Source organism: Aureococcus anophagefferens, assembly GCF_000186865.1.
Source record: "Aureococcus anophagefferens unplaced genomic scaffold AURANscaffold_6, whole genome shotgun sequence".
NCBI classification, from domain to species: Eukaryota; class Pelagophyceae; order Pelagomonadales; family Pelagomonadaceae; genus Aureococcus; species Aureococcus anophagefferens.
Genome location: NW_008705566.1, coordinates 1,181,711 through 1,204,746, shown reverse-complemented (window position 1 = coordinate 1,204,746; position 23,036 = coordinate 1,181,711). Strand labels below are relative to the sequence as shown.

The following is a 23,036-nucleotide window of genomic DNA, read 5'->3' as shown; positions in this document are numbered from 1 at the left end:
ATGGCCTACGTGCCCATCGGCTGCATCCAGTACGACCGCACCTTCTTCCTCAAGGAGCGGAAGGCCGGGCTCTACAGCACGGCCGCGTGGTACTGCGCGTACATGTCCGTGGAGACCTTCATCATCACGAACTGTTCCCTGAGCTGCGGCATCCTGTACGCCCAGCTCATGGGCTTCGTGCGGTGCTGGAGCGTCGCCGTGCGGCCCTTCGGCCTCCAGATCCTCTGCCAGCTGAAGTTCGCGGTCTACTTCGGCGCGATCTGCAACGGCCTGAGCCTCCTCTTCTCCCAGATCCTCATGCTCTCCGTGGCCATCACGCGCAACCTCAACGCGGCCTTCATCATCGCCATGGGCGTCTTCATCCAGGGCTTCATCACGTCGGGCTTCCCGGTGGACCTCACGTCCATGAACCCGGACGCGACCTGGCTCCAGTACACGTGCGCCTCCGCCGCGTCTCCCGTGCTTTCCGTCGTCCCACGAAGAAAAAACGCTCGTTCCCCCCCAGGTCCGTCTTCCACTACCCGTACGACGCGTGCCAGCGCATGCTCCTCGGGGACGACTACGCCGCGGACCAGGGCTTCGTCTGGCCCAAGCGCAGCGCCATCGCCTTCGACCTCGTCGTCATGTACGGCGCCTGGCTGTTCCTCCACATCCCGACCTTCTACGCCTTCGTCTTCTGGCAGGACCGCAGCGACGAGAACTACGACCCGCACACGCGCGCGAGGTAACGGCGGCTTCTGTTGTGGTTGTTGCTCGTGGCATGTGCGCGTTGGCGCGGACGCGTGCGTGAGGCGGTTGGCGGCGCTGGACGCGTCCTTGACCGTGAAGGACGTCGTCGATGTGCGACGGCGTCCACCAATCACGAAGTCCCGCCGCATTTGACTTCGAATCAGTGATCGCACGGTTGCCTGTGGCAGCTCTCGTCGTCGGCGGCAGTGCAGCAGCGCTCGCTGCCGCTGCCCGCGGCGCCGCAGCCATGGGCGACGACGACGCCTACGTCATGGACCTGTCGGACCGGCGGCTCTCGTCGAAGAGCCTCGGCGAGGCCCTGGCGCGCCTGAGCAAGGTGCTGCAGGAGGAGGACGAGCGCGACGAGGGCTACGCGCCGGGCGTCGGTCCGCCGCGGGCCCTGGAGCTGCTCTGCGGCGGCAACGACTGCGCGCGCTTCGTGCTGCCCGTGGTCGTGCCCGACGCGGCGGCGACGGCGAGCTCGCGGGGCCCGCCGTCGGGCCGCGGCGGCGGCGGGCGGCGGCGGAGGGCGCGCGAGGCGCCCGCGGAGCCGGAGAAGGGCTACGGCGAGATCCACGGCGGGAGCGGCGGCCGCGGCGCGAGCAACGGCCTCATGGACATGATGATGATGGGCTGGCAGGACGACGCGGCCGACGGCGCCGCGAGCGAGGCGCCGCCGTCGGAGGACGCGTGGGACGAGCCGAGCTGGGAGTCGTCGGCGCTCGCGGCGGCGGCGCCGCGGTCCGTCGTGCCCCTCGAGGCGCGGCTCACGCTCCTCGACCTCGGGAGGAACCGCCTCGGCCCGTCCGTCGCGGCGGCGGCGGGCCTCGGGAGGCTCCGGCGCCTGGCGACGCTCGACCTGTCGTCCAACGGCCTCGAGGGGTCGCCGTCGGGCCTCGAGGCGCTCCACGCGCTCACGACCCTGAACCTGGGCTGGAACCGGCTCCGCGGCGCCGACGGCCTCTGCGCCCTCGCGAGGCTGGCGACGCTCGACCTCCGGGGCAACGCGGTCGCGAGCTGCGCGGCGCTCCGCGCGCTCTCCGTGAACCCGAAGCTGTCGTCGCTCGACGTCCGCGGGAACCCGCTCTGCGCCACGCCCGACGCGGCGAAGACGGCCAAGGCGCAGCTGCGGTCCGTCCTCGTGAACCTGTCGCGGCTGGGCGTCGGGCCGGACGCGGACGACGCGGCGCCGCGGCTCCTCGCGGGCGCGGGGGGGGCGACGGCGCCGCCGGCGCCGGCGCTGACGCACTTCAAGCCCAGCGACCCGCGGAACAACACCTACGCGGGGAACCACCTGCGCCTCGAGGAGCGCAAGCGGAGCCCGAAGGCGCCGCGGTCCGCGCGGACGGCCGGCCCCGTGGGCAAGCGCGCGGACCTCGCGGCGACGGCGGCCTTCGCCGACGAGGTGCGCGTCGCGACGCTGGGCCTGCGCACCGACGAGCAGCAGCGGCGGGCGAAGCGCCGCGGCGGCCGCGGCCGCGGCGCCGACTCGCGCCGCGCGCTCGGGCCGAGCCCGCCGACCGAGTCCGCGACGCCCGCGTCCGCGCCGGGCTCGCCGGACCCGCGCGAGGTCCGCGCCGCGGCCCGGCGCCGCCAGAAGGCCGCCGACGACCGCCGCCACGCCGCGCGGACGGGCTCGCGGCGCCGCGCGCCCGCGGCGCCCGAGCTCCCGCGCGGCGACGACGGCGACGCGCGCCGCGCGGCCGAGGAGGACCGCGACACGGAGATCATGGAGGCCTGGAGCGAGCTGCCCTGGCGCCAGCCGCCGGCGATCCTGCCCCGGTGGATGCTCGACCGCGAGATCGGCGCCGACGCCGCCGCGGTCGTCGTCCGCAACCTGCGCAAGGACGATCCCAGGCCCAAGAAGGGCCGCGACGACGCCGCGCCGCCGTCGCCCCGGGGCGCCGCGCCGCCGCCGCCCGCGTCGCCGCCCGCGCCGCGCGCGCGGCCGCCGCCGCCGCCGCCGCCGCCGCCGGGGAACAACATCGACTCGGTCCTCGGCGCGCTCGAGTCCGTCGTGCGGCACCACGCCCAGACGCTCCACCGGGACCGGCTAGCCCCGCGTACTTAAGTTAGAGCGGGGTGGAAGACGCGGGGTGGAGGACGGGGAGCGGGTCGCCGCGAAGTTTGGCGAGTGCACAATGACTTTCGAAAAGGGTCGTTTCGTCCGCCGTCGGCGCGTTGGGCCCCGGAGAGCCGTTCTTCCACCAAATCACCAAAAAATGGTGATCACCGATAGGTTCGGGAAGGGGACTCGTCGTTCCGCTTATCACGAAGTATCCGAGCGCGCACAGCGACGGAATGATCGCGAGCTTCTCGGAAATCGGTACTTTCGCGAGTTCGATCTCGTTTACCTCGTCGTTACTGTCGTAGTACCTGCTGAGAAATACATCTCCCACTGCCTGTACTAAGCCCTGCTCAGTCATCGTGATTTCCCTTGCTGCGAGCAGATTCAAAACGCAGCGCAGATAGCGGTTCGTAAGCATCGATTTCAGTCGCTCGTTTTCCTCGCGGAGTCGCCGAAGTTCATTGCTATCGTCGTGTCGCAGCACCACCCGCAGCGCCGACTTCACGTTTGACACGTTCGTCTCGGTGAGCGGGCTCGAGGACGCGCGGTAGAGCACGGGGCGGCCTTGCTCGAGCGCTGCGGAGCAGACGTTTTCGTAAAAAATCTGTAAGCCGATGGCCGCGCTGGGCTCCGACCCGTCGTTGGTCTCAACATATTCCGCTGATAGCCCCCAAACGACGAGAAAAAGTGACTCGGGTCCGAAGCGCTCTGGAAGAGGACCGGTATTACCGATGACGTTGTAGCCGTACGCGCAAAGCCACGGGATGACCGCGAGCTTATCGTTCAGCGGAATCCGCGCGAGCTCGTCAACATTCTGATCGTCATCGTTGTTAAAGAACCTGGCGAGAACTTCGTCGCGTATGCCCTGACAAACTGGTTTCGCTGGGTGCGAAGCGTCGATGGGCCTCGCACAGTCGAGTAAGTTGAGCACCGCCCGAAAATAGCGACTTTTCAGCATCGCCTTACACGCGTCGTTCTCGATTGGCAGGCGCCGCAGCTCGCACACACTGTCGTGCTGTACGAGCACTCGCAGCACGTCCGACGCGCTCGGCATCTCTCGCAGCGCGGCGTTGTCGCGTGGCGTCAGACTGACACTGACGAGACTTTTGACGCAGCTCGCTCATCTCGCCCGGGCCGGGGCAGGCCGCCGGCAAGTCCGCCGGCGCGGCGCCAGTGCGGGCGACGCGCGTGGCAGTAAGGACGCGTTAGACCACACACTCAGGCGGCGGCGCGCGCCTCGGCGGCCAGTCGTTTCTGGGCCTCCTTCTTCTGGAGGACCTTCTGCCAGGCCTCCATCTTCTTCTTCTGGTCCTCCTCCGCCTCCTTGTTCTTGCGGTCCCACCAGCCGAAGATGCCGCCCTTCTTCGGCGTCGCCTCGGGCGCGTCGCCCGCGATGTCCTTGGCCGAGAGCCCCGCGGCGGAGAGCATGGTGCCCGCGGGCTCGAGGGCGAGGTCCGGCTCCGGTTGCCGCGCGCGGCCGCGGACGAAGCCGCCGAGGCCGATCTTGCGGACCGCGTCCGTCTTGTTCTTCGCCTCCTTGAGCATGTCGCCGTACTCCGCCGCGACGACCGTCGCGTCGTTGGAGGAGAACTTGGCCAGCGCCGCGGGCACGTCGCGCACGTTCTCGTTGACGAGCGCGGCCAGGAACGGCGTGAGATCCTCGAGCTCCGTGTCGAGGCGGTCCGTCGCGTCCGTGTAGGGCTTGACGATGATGGCGTTGCCCGGCTGGAGCTGGACGGCCGCGCGGTCCTTGTCCACGACGACGATCTTGCGCACGTCGCGGTTCAGCTTCGACAGGTCCTTGCAGTGCGTGCCCCGGACGAACATCGTCGCGTCGCGGTAGAGCCGGTGCATCGCGCAGCCGTCCTTGTCGAGCGCGTGCACCACGGGGTCCGCGACGCCGGCGATGTTCGTCGTGAAGATGACGATCTCGTAGTACTTGGCCATCTCGCGGAGGAACTGCTCCGCGCCCGGCCGCTTCGCGTGGCGCCAGCCGTAGCGGCGGTCCCACGTCGCGCGCACGAGCGTGTCGTCGAGGTCCAGGACGAGCGTGTGGGGGCAGGGCACGTCGGGCGAGATGTTGAGGTAGTCCGGCGGCCAGTCCGGCAGCAGCTTCTCGCGGCTCGGCTGCACGAACGGCTTCGACGCCTCGGACACGTTCGCGACGACCCACCCGCCGAGCGCGCTCGACTGCGCGGCCTTGGCGAGGGCGCTCTCCTCGGGGTCGGCCATGAGGCTGTAGATGCCGCCGGAGATCACGGCCGTCGACGCGGCGACGGACGCCCAGAGCGCGGCCGTCGTGCCCGTCTCCTCGCCCGTGGCCTGGCCGCCGGCCTCGAGCCGCGCCGCGCGCCGCGCCGCGCGGTCGAGCTTCTGCGGGGCCTCCGAGAAGCGCCGCGCCGTCGGCGGCAGCCGTCGCGCCGCGGCGCGCGCGAACATCATCTTCTGCGGCAGTCCGAGCACTCTGCGGCGTCGAGCGCAGCCGGCGAAGAGCTCACCGCGCGCGGAGAGCCCGAGGCAACATAGGCCGGCCGAGGTCCTTGAGGTCAATGTTGACGACGACGACCAGCCTAGCGCGCCGTCGTCCCCACCGGTTAGGGCTACCCGAGGCCGTCCAGGTTCCAGTTGTGGGACGAGCTCGCCACCGCGAGGGGCCGCGCGACGTAGCCCGAGTCGATGGACGCCTTCGTGCCGCCGAATTTCACGAACTTCAGCGCGGCCTCCATCTCGAACATCCAGTAGGCGTGGGCCGGGTTGAGCCGCGGGTCCTCGGAGAAGGGGTAGACGTGGTTCTTCATGAAGTCCGTGTCCAGGAGCGACGGCTGCAGGGAAAAGAGCGGCCACGGCGCGCCTGGCTTCCCGAAGGCGTCGCGGTAGCCGAACTTGTTCGAATATTCCAAGGTCAGCTGCCGCAGGTCGTCCCGCGCGACGATGGGCGTCCGGTGCGCCGGCGCGAGCTCCGTGACGACGTAGGCGCAGCCCATGGGCGTCCGCTGCTTCGACGTCACGTACTCCGTGCTCCGCTCGCGCCACGTCTCCGTGAAGGCGCCGTTCATGCTCACCTGGTGGCAGCCCGAGCAGCGCGCGACGTCGAGCGCGCGCTGGAGCAGGTCGCCGCCCGGCGCGCGCGCGCTCCCGGAGGCCACGGCCCAGTCGTCCTCCCACTGGCACCAGTACCGCGTCTTCACGAAGCCCTCGCACAGCATGTTCAGGCTCAGCGGGTGGCGGTGGAGCGACCGGCCCTTGGCGATGACCGTGAGCCAGGGCGCGCGGTGCACGATGGCCAGGCGGTGGTCCGCGGACGCGCCCTTGTCCGCCTGGGCAGCAAAAGGGTGCGAAATTCCCAACTTCAAAGGCTCCTATCTCGGCCGTTTTCCGCTCGTTTCGGCTGATTTTTGGACGAGCGATCATCTCTCGGAGCGCTCTCGAAGCGTGGGTGCTGTTTCCGAAACGCGCGCGCGCGGAGCACTCATGTTGAAGCGACGTTGAATCACCCTTTTGCTGCCCTGTTGTCCGCGACGACGACCCACTCGCGCACGTGGCGCATGGACCGCGGCTCGAGCTCCCGCAGGAAGGACGTCAGCGTCTCGAAGAAGGCCTCGAGGCGCCCGTTGAAGGTGCAGGTCCAGGTCACCTGCGCGTTCTCCGGGTACGGGTCGCGGAGCGGCTCCTCGATGACGTCGTGCATGCGCGCGAGATTGAGCCGCGGCGGCAGCGCCGTGAGGTCCGCCTCGGGCTCCTCCCGCTCCCGGCGCAGCGGGTGGCCCAGCGTGCCGAGGGGCGTGCGCGCCTTCTTCTCGCGCTTCCGGAGCATGCGGAGCGTGCACCATCCGCTCACGACGCCGGCCTCGAGCGCGGTGATCCGCGCGCGCTCCGTGCCGTCCTCGAGCGTGTGCGTCTCCAGGACGCGCACCTCCGTGCCCTCGCGCAGGTCGCAGAGCTGGGCCGAGCCCTTGCCCACGTCCTGGCGCACCTTGACGCCGTTCTTGCCGCGCACGGTGTAGGCCTCGCCCTCGTCGATGATGCTCCGCGGCGACCCGGGCTCCAGCGGCACGCGGTGCGCCGCGTGCATCTCTCTTTTTTGTGTTCGCGTCGCGCCGCCGAAGAAGAGCTCGATCGACGGAGGTGCTGCGCTTGTTTATGGGGAGCCCTTTCTGATCACCACCATCGTGTGTCACAGCTTGTTGCACGGCAACAATCTGCGGCGCTAAAAGAAACAGTCTTGGCAGCCTCACGATAGGCGGACGACGACCCGCGCGGTAGCTGCAGCGTAGAAGAGGACACGCGGCTCGAGGCGCGCTCGCCGCCGCCCCTTCGACCATGGGCTTCCTCGACGACATCAAGGCCGGGAAGCAGCTCAAGAAGACGCCCAAGGCCACGGAGAAGAAAGAGCTCGCGGACCCCCCGCCGGCGGACGACGGCGGCGGCGGCGACCTGATGGCGCAGATCCGCGCGGCCAAGGCGAAGCGCGAGGCCGCCAAGGCGAGCGCGCCCCCGGCGGCGCCGCCCGCGCCCGCGCCGTCGACGCCCAAGAGCCCGGACTCCGGCGGCGGCTTCAACATGTCGATGCTCGACCAGATGGCCCAGAAGCAGAAGACGCCGTCGAGCGCCGGGTCCGGGAGCCGGCCCAACGACGACGACGACGACGACAGCGGCTGGTCCGACGAGGAGGAGGAGGCGCCGCCGCCGGAGACGCCCAAGGCGCCCGCGGCCGCGCCGCCGCCGACGCCGAGGGAGAAGCCCGCGATCTCGGCCAAGCCCGCGGCCGGGCGGCCGCCGCCGGCCATCGGCTCGCGCGCGCCGCCGCCGCCCGCCGCAGCGCCGCCCGGCCCGCCGACGGCCGTCAAGGCCGCCGCGGCGCCGCCCGCGCCGCCCGCGCCCGCGCCCGCGCCGCCCGCGGCGACGCCCCCGCCGGCGAAGCGGTCGTCCGTGCGGTCGTCGGCGACGCGGTCGCGCGCGCCGTCCGCCGCGCGGCCCCGCGCGCCGTCGGCGGCCCGGAGCCCCGAGCCGCCCGTCGCGGACGTCTTCGACGACGACGACGACGACGACGGCGGCGACGACGGCGCCGCGGCCGACGAGAAGAGCGTCGACGACCTCCAGCGCGAGCTCGTCGCGCTGCGGAAGGCCCTCGACGCGCAAAATGAGAAGAACGCGCAGCTCGCGGCGCTCTCGGAGAAGCGCGCGGGCGACGCCGTCGACGACGCCAAAAAGCTCCGCGCGGACGTCGACGCCGTCGAGGAGGAGCGTTTGAAGACGCTCCGGCTCGTCGTCCAGCTCGTCGGCCCGGAGAAGTGCGCCGCGCTCCTCTCGCGCGGCGACGTCGGCGTGCCCGCGCTGCTCAGCGAGACGTCCGCCGCGCCCGCCAAGAAGGGCGCGAAGCTGCCCAAGGGCCTCGGGAGCTGCGCGTCGAACCCCTACGTCGCCGGCACCTACGGCCCCAAGGCCGACGCGCTCAACAGGACGCGGATCGTCTACAACTAGCGATTTACAGCTTCGCGAGCGCCGCGTCGCGGACGTCGTCGAGCGACGCGCCCAGGTCGAGGAGCGCCGCGCGCACGGGCGCGGGGTCGCGCGGCGCCCACGCGGGCGCCTCGCCGCGGCGGTCGCCGACGACGCAGGCGACGCCCTCGGCGAAGTCCGGCGCCGTGCCCAGGACCGCGTTGGCCGCCAGCTCCACCTTGGCGCCGAAGCGCGCGAGGGCGACGTCGTCGTCGGAGGTCCGGGCTTCCGCGAGGACCGCGTCGAGCGCGTCGAGCGTCGCCTGGAGCGCGCGCGGCGGCGCCGCGGCGAGCGCGGCGTGCGCCACGTCCAACAAATCGAGCACCTGCTCGGCGATCTCGCGCGTCTGCCAGCCCACGGACCCGAGGAGCCCGCGCGCCTCGAGCCGCGCGGCGGCGAGCTTTTCGTCGATCGCGGCGACGTCCGCGCACCGTTCCCCGCCGAAGACGGACCGCAGCGCCGCGAGGCTCGCCTCGACGAAGAGCGGCGTCGCGAGGTGCGCCGGCGCCTGGCCGACGCAGCGCCGGTCCACGGGCACGGCGAGCTCGCCCGCCGGCGCCGCGGCGAGCTCCTCGAGCAGCGGAGCGAGTTGTTCTTTTTTCGCGGCGACGAAATGCGTCGCGAGGCCGCACGCGACCAGGTCGTGCGCGTTCAGATTGTAGCCCGTCACGGCGAGGAAGCGCGCCACGGCGGGCTCGCAGTGCTTGGACAGGAAGCGGAGCGCGCCCGCGTCGGGCACGAGCGCGATCCTGACCTCTGGCATCGCGAAGCGCGCGCGCTCCGTGACGACGCGCGTCGCGCAGGCCATGAAGACGCCCGCGCCGGCGCCCATGACGATGCCGTCGCTCACGGCGATCGTGTTCCGCCGCTCGCGGAGCGCGTCCAGCGTCGCGTACTCGAGGTGGAGGAAGTCGACGACGTCCTTCGGGGGACCGCCGGCGATCGCCGTCACGTCGCCGCCGGCGCTGAACGCCTTGGGATCGGCGCTCGTGATGACGAGCGGCGCGTCCGGCGACGTCTCGACGGCGTCCGCGATGGCCTCCCACATGGGCCGGTTCAGCGCGTTGAGCTTGCCGCCGCGGTCGAGCTCGACTTGGACGACGCCGTTCGGCGCCAGGGACGTCCGCACGCCGCTCGCCGACATGGCATTCGCATTCTGTACGACGATGAGCGCGAGGAGCCACATGCGGCCTTTCGAGATGGTCTGCTCACAGTGGCCCGCTCGGATCTTTGCAGCCATCTCAGAGTGGCGCCCAGGTGTGGCAATTGCAACCGTAGTGACTCGTGTGCATGAGCACCGCAACTTGCCTTCGAGGCTCCGCGGGGATATACCCGGCCGAACCCGCCAGCGCCGCCGCACGACGGGTGCGCGGCGGTCGTGTCGCGTGCGGGTCTCGCCGTGGTTGTCGCCACCGGCGTGGCCCCGCATTGGCGGCCGCCGCGCGGCGGCGCCGCCCGGGGCGGACTCCGAGTCGGACTCGGACTCGGACGCGGCCCCGGGCCGGGCCGGCGACCGCGACGACGCGTGGCGTCGACTCGGAGGTGGTCTAAATGAGATGGCTCCGCGAGGTCCATCATCCGACGCGAGATTCGCGCTATATGCCGCCTTGGTACGTCCTGTACCATCTTGAGGGGGGTCAGTGGCGCCCTCGGCGCCCTCGCCGCCCTCGGGACGAGGGCGCCGCCCCCTCGGCCGACGCCCTCGGACCCTCGGACGGCGGATCGGCGCCCTCGGACGAGGACTCGGCCGTCGGACGAGCGCACGGCCGTCGGACGAGCGCACGTCCATCGGACGAGGGCGGCGAACCGTTGGTGACCCCCGGGCGCTGGATGTCCGGGCTGCATGATTGATGACAGGCTTTGCACCCGCGCCGCTCAGCGAATACGCGGAGATGCGCAACGATCTCAGTGGCTGCATGGGCCGCATCCTGACGGACGACGCGCCGGTGAAAACGGGACGTCCAGGCGATGGCGTCGGGGAACAGGCGGGCGATTCTCAGAGGCTCGGGTGGGGCGCGCTCGACGCCTCCCAACCCATCGACTCGTTTCGAGTCACTGCAGCATCGGGAATCGTTCGTCGTCACCCAGGCGTCGTCTCGGTACAAGGGCTGGGTCGTGAGACTCGAAATCGTCGAGTTCGTCCGGTCGGGGCTCGGGCGCCGCGGCGGTCCGACGGAGACTCCGTGATGATCCACGGCAGCACCAGCGTCAGCAGCCAGGAGAGATCATCCCTGGCCGCCCCCGGGCCACGCTCCATCATCGACTGGGGCGACTGCGCGGCCTAGGACCGACAGGACCTCGTGCCCGCGCCGACGTGTAGGCAGCCCACGGCGCCGCGAGGGGAAAGCGCCGCACGGCCGCCGCTCTTGGCTGCGCCCCGTCTCGGGGACCGTCGCGACCGTGGGCGTCAATGCCGGCACCCACGGCGCGCCCAGGGACGCCCAAGGGCTGCGCCTTTGGGCTGCCGCCCCCCCTCATAACCTTAAAACGACGGATGGCCGAAGGGCTGCTGATCGGCCGGGCGTGCCTTGGCCAATCAGCGGCCGTCGGCGCCCTCGGCGCCCTCGGCCCTTTCGGACCCTCGGACGCTCGGCTCCCTCGGACGAGGGGAAAATCCCTCAGCCGAGGGCGTCGGCCGAGGGGGCGGCGCCCTCGTCCCGAGGGCGCCGAGGGCGCCGAGGGCGCCACCGACCCCCCTCAAGTACCATCCTCGTTGAAAAAGGCACCTTCCGATGTTGACCCTTGAGACAAAATTCTCGAGTTCTGGCCTTGTCATCGATAGAGCGTCGTCGTCCAGTTGCAACCCAACATCGAGCTCGCATCGTCCTCGTAATCTATCCTCGGCAATCGCCATGCTCCGCCTGCAGCAGACGACGCTGGGTGGCCTGCGCCGCTACTCCACCGGTGCACCGGGCGCCGAGATGCTCTTCATCATCCGCCACGCCGAGCGCCTCGACCGCCAGCAACCGGAGTGGAGCGACCTCGCCCTCCGCCCGCAGGACACGCCGCTCTCGCAGCGCGGCGTGCGCCAGGCCGCGCGCCTCGGCAAGTGGCTCTACGGCCGGCTGCCCGTGCACCAGCCGACGGCCATCTTTTGCAGCCCGTTCATCCGCTGCGTCCAGACGGCGAACGCCATCGCGGAGCAGCTCGAGGGCCTGCAGCGCGACGGCCTCCACGCATCGTCGGCGACGCGCATCTGCATCGAGCCGGGGCTCTGCGAGGACATGGCCTACATGTCGCACCTCGCCTGCCGCGAGCCGTGGTACCTCAACCCCGCGGACCTCATGTGCGTGTCGCCGCGCGTCGACCTCAAGTACAAGCCCCTGCGCGACGTCCGGTTCGAGCGCGGCCCGGCCTACCCGGGCGGCTGCGTCGAGGTCGGCTGCACGGAGGAGCGCGTGGCGACGATCGCGCTCGAGCTGGCGGACCACCCCCTGGTGCGCGAGCGGGGCACGGCGCTCCTCGTCACGCACGGCCGGCCCTCGGCGGAGATGGTCCGCGCGCTCTGCCCGGAGCCCGGCGGCGAGCCGCTGCCGACCTACGCGGCGATCAAGCGCGGCCACTGGGCGGGCCCGCCGATCCAGTACACGGCGACGACGGCCCTGCGCCGCGGCGGCGACGGCGCCTGGGACGTCGCGGAGGGCATCGAGCTCTTCTCGAACGCGCACGACCCGCGGCTCTCGCAGCTCAAGACGAGCAAGCGGTCCAAGGTCACGCGCTACGTGCTCGGCGCGCGGCCCCACGGCGCCTTCTCGCTGCCCGAGGGCGACTGCGACGTCGACGAGGCGCTCCTGCGCGGCGCGGAGGCCGGCGACGCGCTCACGGTGGGCGCGGGCGACCTCGGCGACGTGTCCTTCGTGCTGCCGCCGGAGTTCGAGCCGGGCGACAAGGTCCGCGTGCGCGTGCTCAAGCCCCGCGTCGAGCCCCTGCCCGAGGCCGCGTGAGGAAGACGACCGAACCGAAGACCGCACCTCAGCTTATAACACAGGCCCCCGACTTCGGCGGCTCGCGCGCCGCGACGCCGCCGGACACGAGGCTCGCGGCGAGCGCCGCGTGCTCCGTCGTCCGCTTGCCGCCCTGGGAGCCGCCGCGACTCAGCTTCGCCCGGGCCTCGTCGAGGGACTGGATGGAGTCGCGGCGCTCGATCTCCTCGAGCTCCGACGTCATGTTCGCGAGCTTCTCCCGGAGGTTGAGCCGCGCGGCGTTGCCCGCGTCGCCGTCGCCGTCGCCGCCGCCGCCCGCGGGCCGCTGCAGCGACGCGTTGCCCCGGCCCGCGTTGAGCGTCGACCGCATGGTGCCGCGGTTCGGCGTCGACCGCTTGTCCGGCGACTGCCGCGTCACCGACGGCCGGCCGCCGAGCCCCAGCGGCGCGCCGACGGACATGCGCCGCAGGAGGCCGCCCTTGAAGGACGCCTTGGGCCCCGCGGCGCCGCCGTTGGAGCCCTGCTTGCGCTGGCCGCCGGCCTGCTTCGACTCGCGGAGGCCCTTGGCGGCCGCGTCGGGGTTCAACGGGAACCGCTCGCGGATGAACGCGTCGTAGAAGCGGCTGTCGACGAAGGCCGGGAGCGCCGCCCGGTCGAGGTCGCGCTTCACGCGGAGCGCGACGGGGTCCAGCACGGTCATGAGGCGCCGCGAGTGTCGCTGCGCGACGGCCGCGTCGCGCGCGGCGACGACCGTCTCGAGCAGCGCGGGCTCGCAGTCGATGGCCGACACGTTCGCCATCGTGTCCCAGGGCCGCATGTAGGCGTCCCAGATGGCCTCGAAGCGCCGGTGCCGCTCCGTGAAGCCGCCGCGCGCGTCGAAGTCGCGCTTGAACTGCATGAGGTCCACGAGGAACCGGAGGTTCTCCGCCTCCGAGCTCCGCGCGAGGTAGGACATCATGTGGTCCACGAAGACGGCGTCCCGCAGCACCGACGTGTGCATGCCGTGCTTGGCGATGGTGCGCTCGAAGGCCCGCAGCCGCAGCGTGCGCTCGAGGTCGAAGCCGCCCGTCGCGACCAACGCGTTCAGGTTCTCCTCCGTCAGGACGAACGCGCTGCAGGTCCCGGCGTCGCCGGCGACGCGGTACGTCGCCGTCGGCCAGCTGCCGCGGAGCACGCGCTCCTCGCCCACGAAGAAGGGCGCGGACAGCACCGCGGTGCTCCGGTCGTCGCGCGACCGCCGCGACGGCCTCCCTTTTTCCTCGCCCGCCGCCGGCGCCGGCGCCGGCGCGTCGGCGGCGTCGCCGTCGGCTTCCAGAGAACCCGCGGCCGCCGGCGCGTCGGCGGGCGCCGCGCTCCGCGACGACCGCCGCGGCGCGCACTCGACCTCGACGGTCCCCCGCGTGAACACGAGCATCTCCGCGGGCGTCGCGGCGTCGCCCTCGCGCTGGACGACCTCGCCGGGCTGGTAGGCGCGCTCCGTGAGCGACGCCAGCACCCAGCGCAGCCGCTCGAGCGTCTCGCCGCTGCAGTGCTCGCCGTCGACGCGGAACAGCGCGAAGAACGTGTCGAAGGGCAAGCTGCTGCTCTTGAGCTTCGCGTGGCGCCGCGACCCCCCGCCGGCGCGGCTCAGGCTCGGCCGCTCCCCGGGCAGGGGCGAGATGCCGCTCGGCCGGCCGCGGCCCTCGTCGCCGGACTCGGCCGAGTCCATGCTGCCGCGCGACGGCCCGAAGTCTCTCCGGCCCGCCTCGTAGGCCGCGGACCGGGCGCTGCGCTCCGGCGTCGACGGCGGCGTCTGCTGCCGCGACGAGCCCGCCGCGCCCTCGGATCCGCCGACCAGGGCGCCGTCCACCTCCTCGGGCTCCATGGCCTTCTCCTCGACCTGCCCGCCGTCGGCCTCCATGGTGGCGGCGCTGCCCCGCCGGAGGGCGACGCCCCGGAGCGAGGACCGCCCAGGAGCACGGCCGCGCGCTACCTCACCAGAGATCGACCATTGGCCCGGGCGCCGGGCCCAGCGCCTCGGAAGAGCGGGCAGCACCGCCCCAGTCCGCGCTGGTCCGTCGGCCTAGGGAAGGCTTTAGGGATATACACAATAGATATAATATTCAGCATTAGCCGCTTGCATTTCGGTGGACCCGCGCCTCGCGACCTCCCGGCTGCTTTTACAAGCTACTGGGGCGACCCGCGGATGTCCCGCTCGATGGCGTGCGTGCACGTACTCCGCTCGTCGTCCTCGCCCGGGTGCTCGAGCCTGCGGCTGCGGAGGAGCTCGACCTGGCGCGCGCGCTCCGCGGCGGCGGCGGCGTCGTCGTCGGCCTTCGTCGGCGTCGCCGGGGCCTCCGCCGCGGCGTCCTCGGGCAGCTTGGGCGCCCCCGCGGCGTCCGCGGCGTCCGCGCGCGGGATCGGCGGCGAGTTCTCCGCGTCGACGGCCGCGAGGGCCGCGCGGAGCGGCGCGCTGCCGCAGTCGAGGCGCGCCCGGAGGCTCGGGTCCGACGCCGCGGCGCGCTTCACCGCCAGCAGCATGGGCGGCGACGCCTCGCCGCTCGCCGCGTACGCCGAGAGCGTCTTGACGACGAGCGACGCCTCCTTGCGCGCGACGAGGCGCCGGAGCCAGAGCGCGCGCTTCCGGGCGAGTTGGGGCGCGGCGATCGCCTCCGCGTGCTCGCCGAGGGTCGTCAATCGTGCGTTCGCGCGGCCGGCGGCGGCCGCGTCGCCGACGACGAGCCACTTCGCCGCGAGGAGGCGCCAGGTCGCCGCCGTCGGCGTCGCGTTCGCCGCCGCCGCGCGTGCGAGAATCGAGGTCGCCGCCTTCTCGTCGGCGCAGGCCTGGAGCACGAGGTGGACGCTCTCGAGCGTCACGTCCGCCGCGGCGACCATGCCGTCGAAGAGGAGCAGGGCCTTGGCGTGGTCCGCGCCGTCGCCGCGCAGGAGCTCGCGCAGGAGCCGCGACTGCGAGGCCGCGCGGGCGTTCGGCCGCGCGTCGGGAGCTGCGGGCGTCCCGCGGTGCGCCAGCGCCTTCATCGTGGTCCGTGGGGCTGCCAACGGCTCGTGTGAGAAGGGTGCCCGCGGCGTGCGATTCACGATCTGGCGCGAGCGACTCGACCACTGAGCGGCTCGACCTAAAATTTCTGCGAAGCCACCATGCCGATGAACAAGGCCCTCGTCCTGAACATCGCGGGCCTGCTGCTCTCGTCGACCATGATGCTCGCCGGCGTCGTCATGTAGTTCTCTCCGCGCCGATCGAGGCGTCGCGCCGATCGACACGAGATCGACGCCGATCGACGCGTCGCGCCCTCGCGCCGCACCCCCCGCCCGGCTCGTAGGTGCGCGACGAACCTGGACGTCGAGGACGCGCGCGACTTCATGATCGGCATCTACCTCCTCGCCTTCGGGATCTTCGGCGCCGCCACCGAGTTCTGGTACCTGTCGGCCGCCGGCGCCGCGAGACCGCCGGCCGCGCGCGCGCGGCCCGCCACCGCCCCGCCCCCCCCGCAGGCCCTGGCTGACGAAGCACCTCCTGGTCCTCGACACGTGGTTCGGCAAGGGCCTCTTCTTCATCTTCTGGGGGTTCCTCATGCTGGACGGGTCTCCCGGTTGGATGATCTTCTCGCTCGCGTTCGTCTGCAGCGGCTGCGGCTTCGTCGGCTGCAGTTTCTGCGTCGATGGCGAGATGAACCATCTCTGCAACAAGCGATACAAGGCGCCGGTGACGTCGCGGGAGGCGACGATGACGGCCGGCGCGCCGCCGCCGCATCCCGGCGCGCCCGCGGCGTTCTGAGGCGCCGGAAAAAGAAGCCTGCCACTCCCTCTCAATGCCTTCGACGACGTCCGTCGCGTCTCGTCGCCCCGGCGCGCCGCCGCGCGCATTTCGCGCGCGGCCGTCCGTCGAGTTTCGCCTCGAAACCGCGCCCCTCGAACACGCGAGCGCCGCGCGGCCCTTAAGCAATCAAGCCTAGACGACCGAAAGAAGGGAGACGAGGCTCTGCTCGTACGCGCCGCGGCTACGCCTGAGGCGCTCCCGGGTCCTTCAATATCTGATGTTGAAGCGATGATGCCTCGATCGATTAGAGCTAGTGCTGCTCTGTGTGTGCCGCTGCTCGCGCGCGTCGGCGCGACGCGCTGCAACCAGCGCTGCCGCGCAGCACACTCTTGCATGATGCTGCGACGGCTCTGGTTGGTAGGAACACTCTTGCCTGCGTTGGCCAGCGGCTTCGCGCCACAGCAGGCCTTGTCTCACAGGGCCCTGCCGCTGCGCTCGACGCTCGGCGACGCGCTGCTGTCGGCGTCGACGACGCCGCCGGAGCTTTCGACGCCATCGCTGCCGGAGCTCGCGCACTTCGACGCCGCGGCACCATCGCTCGCGGCCTTCGACGCCGCGGCACCATCGCTCGCGCACTTCGACGCCGCGGCACCATCGCTCGCGGCCTTCGACTCTACGCTCTACCTCGCGTCGTTCCAGGACCTGCGCGACGGCGTCGCGGACGTCGTCCGGCCCGTCGCGTTCCTCGCGGCGCTGCCCGCGTTCGGCCTCGCGCTCATCCCGCTGACCATCGCGACGGCCGTCGCGCGGCGGGTCCGGGACGCGGACTTGGCCGACGTCGCGAAGTCGATCCCGGCCGACGCCTGGACGAAGCTCGCGTTCTGCGTCCTCGTCGACGCCGTCGGCGACGGGTCCTCGGCGCTGCCCGGCGGCGCGCACGGGCTCGTGGAGGCGCTGCTCGGGCCCGTGGACTTTTTCCTGCTGCGGACGCTCTTCGCCGACTCCGCGGTCGTGCCCGCGCTCGGGCTGCTGGAGGAGTGGCTCCCGTTCCTGCCCGAGACCGCGCCCATCGCGACGATCGCGTGGTGCGTGGAGACGCTCCTGCCGACGAGCGGGCTCGCGAAGCTGCTCGGGCTCGAGAAGAAGTAAGACGCGCGGGTCCTCGCACGACTCAGCGGGTGCCGCGGTGATCCGCGTCTTTCGCGGCTCGTCGGGCGACGAGCGACGGCCCGGATGACCCATGGGGAAACAGCTCGCGCGGCTGATCGACCGAAGGCGCCATTTACAGAAGTAAAACGTTATGTGTCAAAACGGGTGCGCGGGGTATGGACAGGGGCGCGTATGTTCAAGGGGGGGGGGCGGTGTGTTCAGATGGGTCGGTGGAAGGTCCAGAGGACGAGGCGGTCCTCGTAGACGACGTGCCGCTCGTGGCCGTCGAAGTCCTTCCGGTGCGCGAGGTCCTCGCACTCGGCGTCGACGTTCGCGAGGTACCCCGCGACGTAGGGCTCGCCCATGGCCATCGTCGGCGACGGCACGTAGGACGGGTGGATGTCGCAGACCGCGAGCGTGCCGCCCGGCGCCACGAGCGCGTGGGCCTCCTCGAGGATCCGCGCGCGCGCGTCGGCGGGCGCCTCGTGGAGGAGGAAGAAGACGGCGACGAGGTCGCGCTCCGCGCGCGCCAGGCCCGTGGCCTCGGCGTTGCCCCGCATGAAGGCGATGCCGTCGAGGTCGACCTCGAGGGACGCGATGTCCGCCGCGGCCTTGAGCATCTCCGGGCTCGTGTCGACGGCCGCGATGTCCGCGCCGGGGAACGACCGCGCGAGGCTCCGCGCCGTCGGCCCCGTGCCCGTGCCCAGGTCCACGGCCTTGGCGATGTCCGGCGCGCCGCGGGCGGCGCGCTGGGCGACGATGCGGTTCCAGGCGACCTTGCGCACGTCGACGCCGCCGTAGGCGAAGACGTCGAGCGCGACGGTGAACGACGGCGCGACGACGGCGTGGAACGCGCCCCAGGCGCCCCGGTTCCCGAAGCCGTGGATGCGCGGGTCGTCCCAGTACGTCGCGGCGAGCTCCGGGTAGGCGTGCTCTGCGTCCTGGGTGAGGTGCGTCGCGGCCTCGACGGACGCGGCGGAGAACGCGCACGCGCTCTCCTTCGCGCCGGGGTCCCGCCGCAGCGCCGCCGGGATGAACTTGAGGACGTTGTTCTTCGAGTCGCCGGGCGCGGGGAGGCCCTCGACGTCCGCCGGGGGGCGCGCGGCCGTGTCCGGCTTCTCCTCGAGCGTGTCGACGTACGTCGCGCGCCGCCATTTCTTCGGCACCGGCGCCTGGGGCGACGTCTGGAGCGCGTTCACGGACGACGACGCGAGCGTCAACGCGGTCACGAGGGTGGCGCGGCGCCTCCGGGGCGCGTGCGGGCGGTGCATGGTGACGACGAACCCGCGAAAATTCAAAGTCGCCTTCTGAAGGAACGGGTTCTCGCGACGCGTTCTGACCGCTTCCACCCCGCGGAGCTGGGCGCAGTGGCAGAGGGGGAGGCCGGGCGTCCCGGGCCGGGCGGATGAGCACGTAGACGTCGCGCGCGCGGACGCGATGGCGGGTTGAGCGGGTGTGGCCGGCTGACAGCGCACGCGCAATGTTCGGTGAGAATTTCACTGGTTCTTGCACTTCTCAACTTGACGTCACCGACCTCTCCCCAAGTTCGTCGAGTTTCGCGGCGCCGCTTTGGCGCGTTCGAGAGTCGGCGCCGGGCCGATGGTCGCTGCATCGGGATTCGTGGAAATCGACGTGGATTTCGTAAAGTTACGCCTCGTTCAAAATTTGAATTCTGAACGGCGACAACGTGCCGAGGGACTCGCTTCGCCGCCGGACGAACGTCGCAGCTCCGGGGTGACACATTGCTCCAAAATACCGCGTGTTGATGTGTGCGGATGCGCATTTTAGCTGGGTACCCCGCCCAACCTTGTGGTAATTCGAGCAGGCCGAGCCGCTCGACGAGCATGCATTGGACAATGGCGCGCGTCGCCCTCCTAGCCGTCCTGCGCGGCGCCACAACGCTCCAACCAAACATCCGACGCGCCGCGCCGACGCGCGGCAGCATCCACAGACAACCGACGCGCCTCTGTAGCGCCACGCCCACCGACGGCGCCGACGACCTCGAGACGCGGCGGTCCGCCGTGCTCCAGGCCCTCGAGAAGGCAAAACAAAAGGAAGCCAACAAGGCCAACGCGCTGCGCGACGAGAAGCGCAAGGCCGAGGCCGCGGAAGCTTTGAGCCACCGCGCGAACCTCATCTTCTCGAACCTCTACCGCATCGACGCGACGACGAAGACGATCGAGGTCGAGGACTGGGAGGACGACGGCGCGCTCGTCGCCATCGACCTGGACCCGTCGTTCCGGAGCGCCAAGGACGAGGCCGACGCGGGCTTCAAGAAGGCGCGGCGGCTCCGGCGGGGCTCCGCGGTCGTCGAGGGCCTGCTGCTCGAGTCCGCCGAGCGGGCGGAGGCGCTGACCGACCTCGCGGCCGAGTGCGCCGCCGCCGCCGACGACGACGCCCTGGACATCGTCGCGAAGCGCGCCGCGAAGCGCGGCGCGGCGCCCGCGGCGAAGCCCAAGCCCAAGGCGCCGCCGCCGTCGCAAAAGCAGAAGCGCCGCGAGTGGACGGGCCGCACGTTCAGCAGCCCCGCGGGCGTGCCCATCCTCGTCGGCCGGTCGCGGCGCGAGAACGACCACCTGTCGCTCGTCATCGCCCGCGACGGCGACGTCTGGCTCCACGCGCGGAACGCGCCCGGCGCGCACGTGCTGCTCCAGCTGTCGCGCGCGCCGCGGTTCTACCGCGAGCCCGACGCGGCCTGCCTCGCCATGGCCGCCAACCTCGCGGCCTTCTACAGCGACCTGCGCACGGAGGCGAAGGCCGACGTCACCTACACGTCGCCGAAGCACATCAGCAAGCCGCCGAAGGCGCCGCCGGGCGCCGTCACGCTCCGCGAGGAGCTCGGCAACGTCGTCGGCCGGCCCGACGACGTCCCCGACGAGTGCAAGGCGAAGCGCGACGAGAGTGGCATCGCGTCGTCCTGGTAAACAACTTAGCCCCCCGCCTTCTTCTTCTTCTTTTTGGCGACGGCGGCCCGATGCCGGTCGACGAGCTTGTCCCGCTTGCACGCGGCCTTGGTCCCGGAACACACCGTCTCGTTCGAATCGAGGTCCCGGAGCGGCCAGCCGACGACCTTCGTGCCGTTCGGGCCGCAGCGACCCTTCGGGTCGGTCGTCGCGTTCGCGCAGCACTCCGCCGGCGGGTACGGCTCGTAGACGCCGGGGCGCTGGCGCTTCGCGAAGGCCGTCGCGGCGTACCCCGTGCACGGGATCGGCGCCTCCCAGTCCGGCCAGCCGTCCTCGGCGGCGGGCCAGGTGACGTTGTGGCCCGGCGGGACGCGCCGCCGCAGGAGCGCGTGGATGGCCGCAAAGTCCATCTTGTCGCGGTGCTTCTTGATGGAGTGGATGATCTGCGTGTCCGCGACGGTGCGGATCTGCGGCCGCGCCGCGTGCTGCTCGTCGTACTCCTTCTTCGCGGACGCGCCGAAGCCCGCCTGCGCGGAACCGAATCTTCAACCATACTTCGACGTGCGCGTATGAGACCGTTTCGACGCGAGCTCTTCGGCCGTGCTTCGAGAATTCAAGGAGAGCGATCGATCTGTCCGAAAGTCAGCCGAATCGACGTCGATTCGACCGAGCTAGAGAGGTTTCAAGTTTGGTCAGGCCCCCCTGAACCAGTGATTCGTTCCACACCGAACCCCGCCATCGGGCCCCAGCCGAGGCCGTGCTGCCAGAACAGCAGCGCGCAGCCCCAGTCGTGCGTGAGCCGCCACGCGGCGCAGAGCCGCTCCGTGCCGCGGCTGCGCACGGCGACCGCGAGCGTCCGGAGGCCCGCGGCGCTCAGCGCGAGGGGCTGCGCGAGGCGCGACTCGACGGTGCCGACGCACTCGGGGTAGCCCCACATGCCCCGCTGCAGCTCCGGCGTCTGCTTCCGCCGCAGCGGCGAGCGGAACTGGGCCGCGGACGCGTCGAGCCGCCCCAGGTACTGGAGGAAGTTGGGCAACACGACGTAGTTGTCGTCGTCGGCGAAGAGCCACCACCGCATCGCCGGGAACCGCGCCGCGCCGTCGGCCGAGAGCATGTACTTCGCCGCCTCGTCGAACTTGCAGCAGGGGCCGGACGCGCCGTAGTAGGTGCCGTCGCACGCGGCGACGAGCAGCACCGCGGGCTGGTTCGGGCACTCGCGGAGGCCGCGACGCTCGCGGCAGTCCGGGCCCGAGACGAGCGCCTCCGCGGCGTCCGTGCCCTCCATGACGTAGAACAGGTTGTCGAAGTCCGCCGCCCAGGTCCGCTTCGCCGCGATCGCCCGCGTGTGCCAGAAGTCGCCCTTGGCCGTCGACATGAACGACGCGACGAGCTCGGCGGCGAGCGCCGGCCGCCGCGCGCCCGCCGCGCGGAGCCGGCGGCGTCGAGCGCGGCCGCCGCGGAGCCGGCGTCGAGCGTGGCGCCGGCCGCCGCCGCGCGGCCGCTCGACGGACGGAATCGCCACGAGCGCTCGCCGCGCGAGCCGGTCGTGCGCCGGGCCCGCCGTCGCGATCGCCGCGCCGCCGCCGACGAGCTCCTTGGGCTCGCCGGGGCAGGCGTCGCCGAAGAGCTCGGCCACGTCGACGTCGCGCGCGATGCTCGCGGCGTCCCGCGCCGCCACGGCATAGGCGATGTCCGACACGTCCGTGGCGTGCCGCGCGCCGACGCAGCGCCAGAGGTAGCGCTGCTGGTTGCTCGCGTCTTTGCCAGCGCGCTGGACGTCGTCGGTGCCTCCAGCGGCGGCCACCACCGTCGTGAGCAGCCAGCGAGCGACGCTCACCATCGCTGCGTCACGTTTGGGCAGCCCACGAGCAGCCTTTTTGCGACACCATCATCGCACCCGCACGGCATCAAAACATATTGACGACTTGTTGCCGCTCGACCTCAGACTCGGCGCCTTCACGAAGGCCTCGGCGCCGCGCGCGCCTGCCACTGCACACGCCCCGCCGCAACAAATGAGCGGCGTGAAAGAGCACAGGTTGGAAGAAATCGAGCTCTGGGGCGTGGACCAGGCGCGCGAAGCGCTGCAGGGCCTGCTGCACACCATCCTCTTTTGTACGTACCCCTCGACGCCCGCGCAACCACGACCGCGCCGCCGCAGGTCGCGCGCCGGGGCCGTTCAAGCCGCAGACGGTCTACGCGGACCACTTCGAGCTCGCGCGTTTCCGCCGCGCCGACGCGCGCGCGCGCGACGCCGACGGCGCGCGTCTTCGCCGCAGGCGTTCGCGCGCGTCGGGAGCTCGTCCGTGATCCGGAACGTGGAGCGGGCCGTCGACGCGCTCATCTCGCCCGGCGGCCTCGTGCCCGCGGGCCCCGAGCTGCTCAAGGGCGCCATCGTGCTGTCCTTCTTCGAGCGACGGCGGAGCAAGGCGCTCTTCGGCCTCGTGAAGAACGAGGACAAGATCGTCTGGGAGCAGTGGACGATCCCGCTCCTGATTTCGACCACGCCGCGGCCCCTCGGCGACGACGACCCGTCGCGCCTCGAGCGGAGCCGCGCCGACGCGGACGCGGACCGGCTCCTGCGGCAGCGCATCACGGACATCCACAAGATCGTCAACGGGCCCATCGACCACGTCCCCAACTCCATGTACGAGTTCGAGATCTCGAAGACGGCCCTCGACGAGCCCCGCAAGCGGACGTCCATGCTGACGCCGCCCTCCATCGGCGTGCAGCTGTAACATGTGGAGAAGTGCCGCTCGCCGGGGACTACGTAGGAAAGAACTCAGCTGTGTTAGAAGCGCCGGGAGAAGGGGCCGCTATGCGGTCTCCTCGCTGCTGCTCGTCGTCGTCGCGGCGACGGTGAGGTCGTCCGTCTTCGTCGGGTCGTCGTCGCCCGGCTCCAGGTGCGACACGGGCGCCGACTTCGTGATGCACTTGCCCTCGCTGCAGAGGTGGAAGAGCACGTTCGACGTGTTGTAGCAGCCGTAGGTCATCATCGTCGACGTGCCCGC

At 71.6% G+C, this 23,036-nt stretch overlaps 2 protein-coding genes across 2 annotated transcripts; both read right to left on the bottom strand.

Annotated features, from left to right (window-relative positions):
- Positions 1 to 4,015: 4,015 nt before the first annotated feature.
- Positions 4,016 to 5,275, bottom strand: AURANDRAFT_24304 (hypothetical protein; the record flags this gene model as incomplete). The annotated part of the gene is made up of 1 exon (XM_009037294.1): positions 4,016 to 5,275. A coding segment is annotated over one exon (1,260 nt), but the record flags the coding sequence as incomplete, so codon positions are not given.
- Positions 5,276 to 8,903: 3,628 nt separating this feature from the next.
- Positions 8,904 to 9,440, bottom strand: AURANDRAFT_24144 (hypothetical protein; the record flags this gene model as incomplete). Its single annotated transcript, XM_009037293.1, has 1 exon — positions 8,904 to 9,440. A coding segment is annotated over one exon (537 nt), but the record flags the coding sequence as incomplete, so codon positions are not given.
- Between the last annotated feature and the right edge of the window lie 13,596 nt (positions 9,441 to 23,036).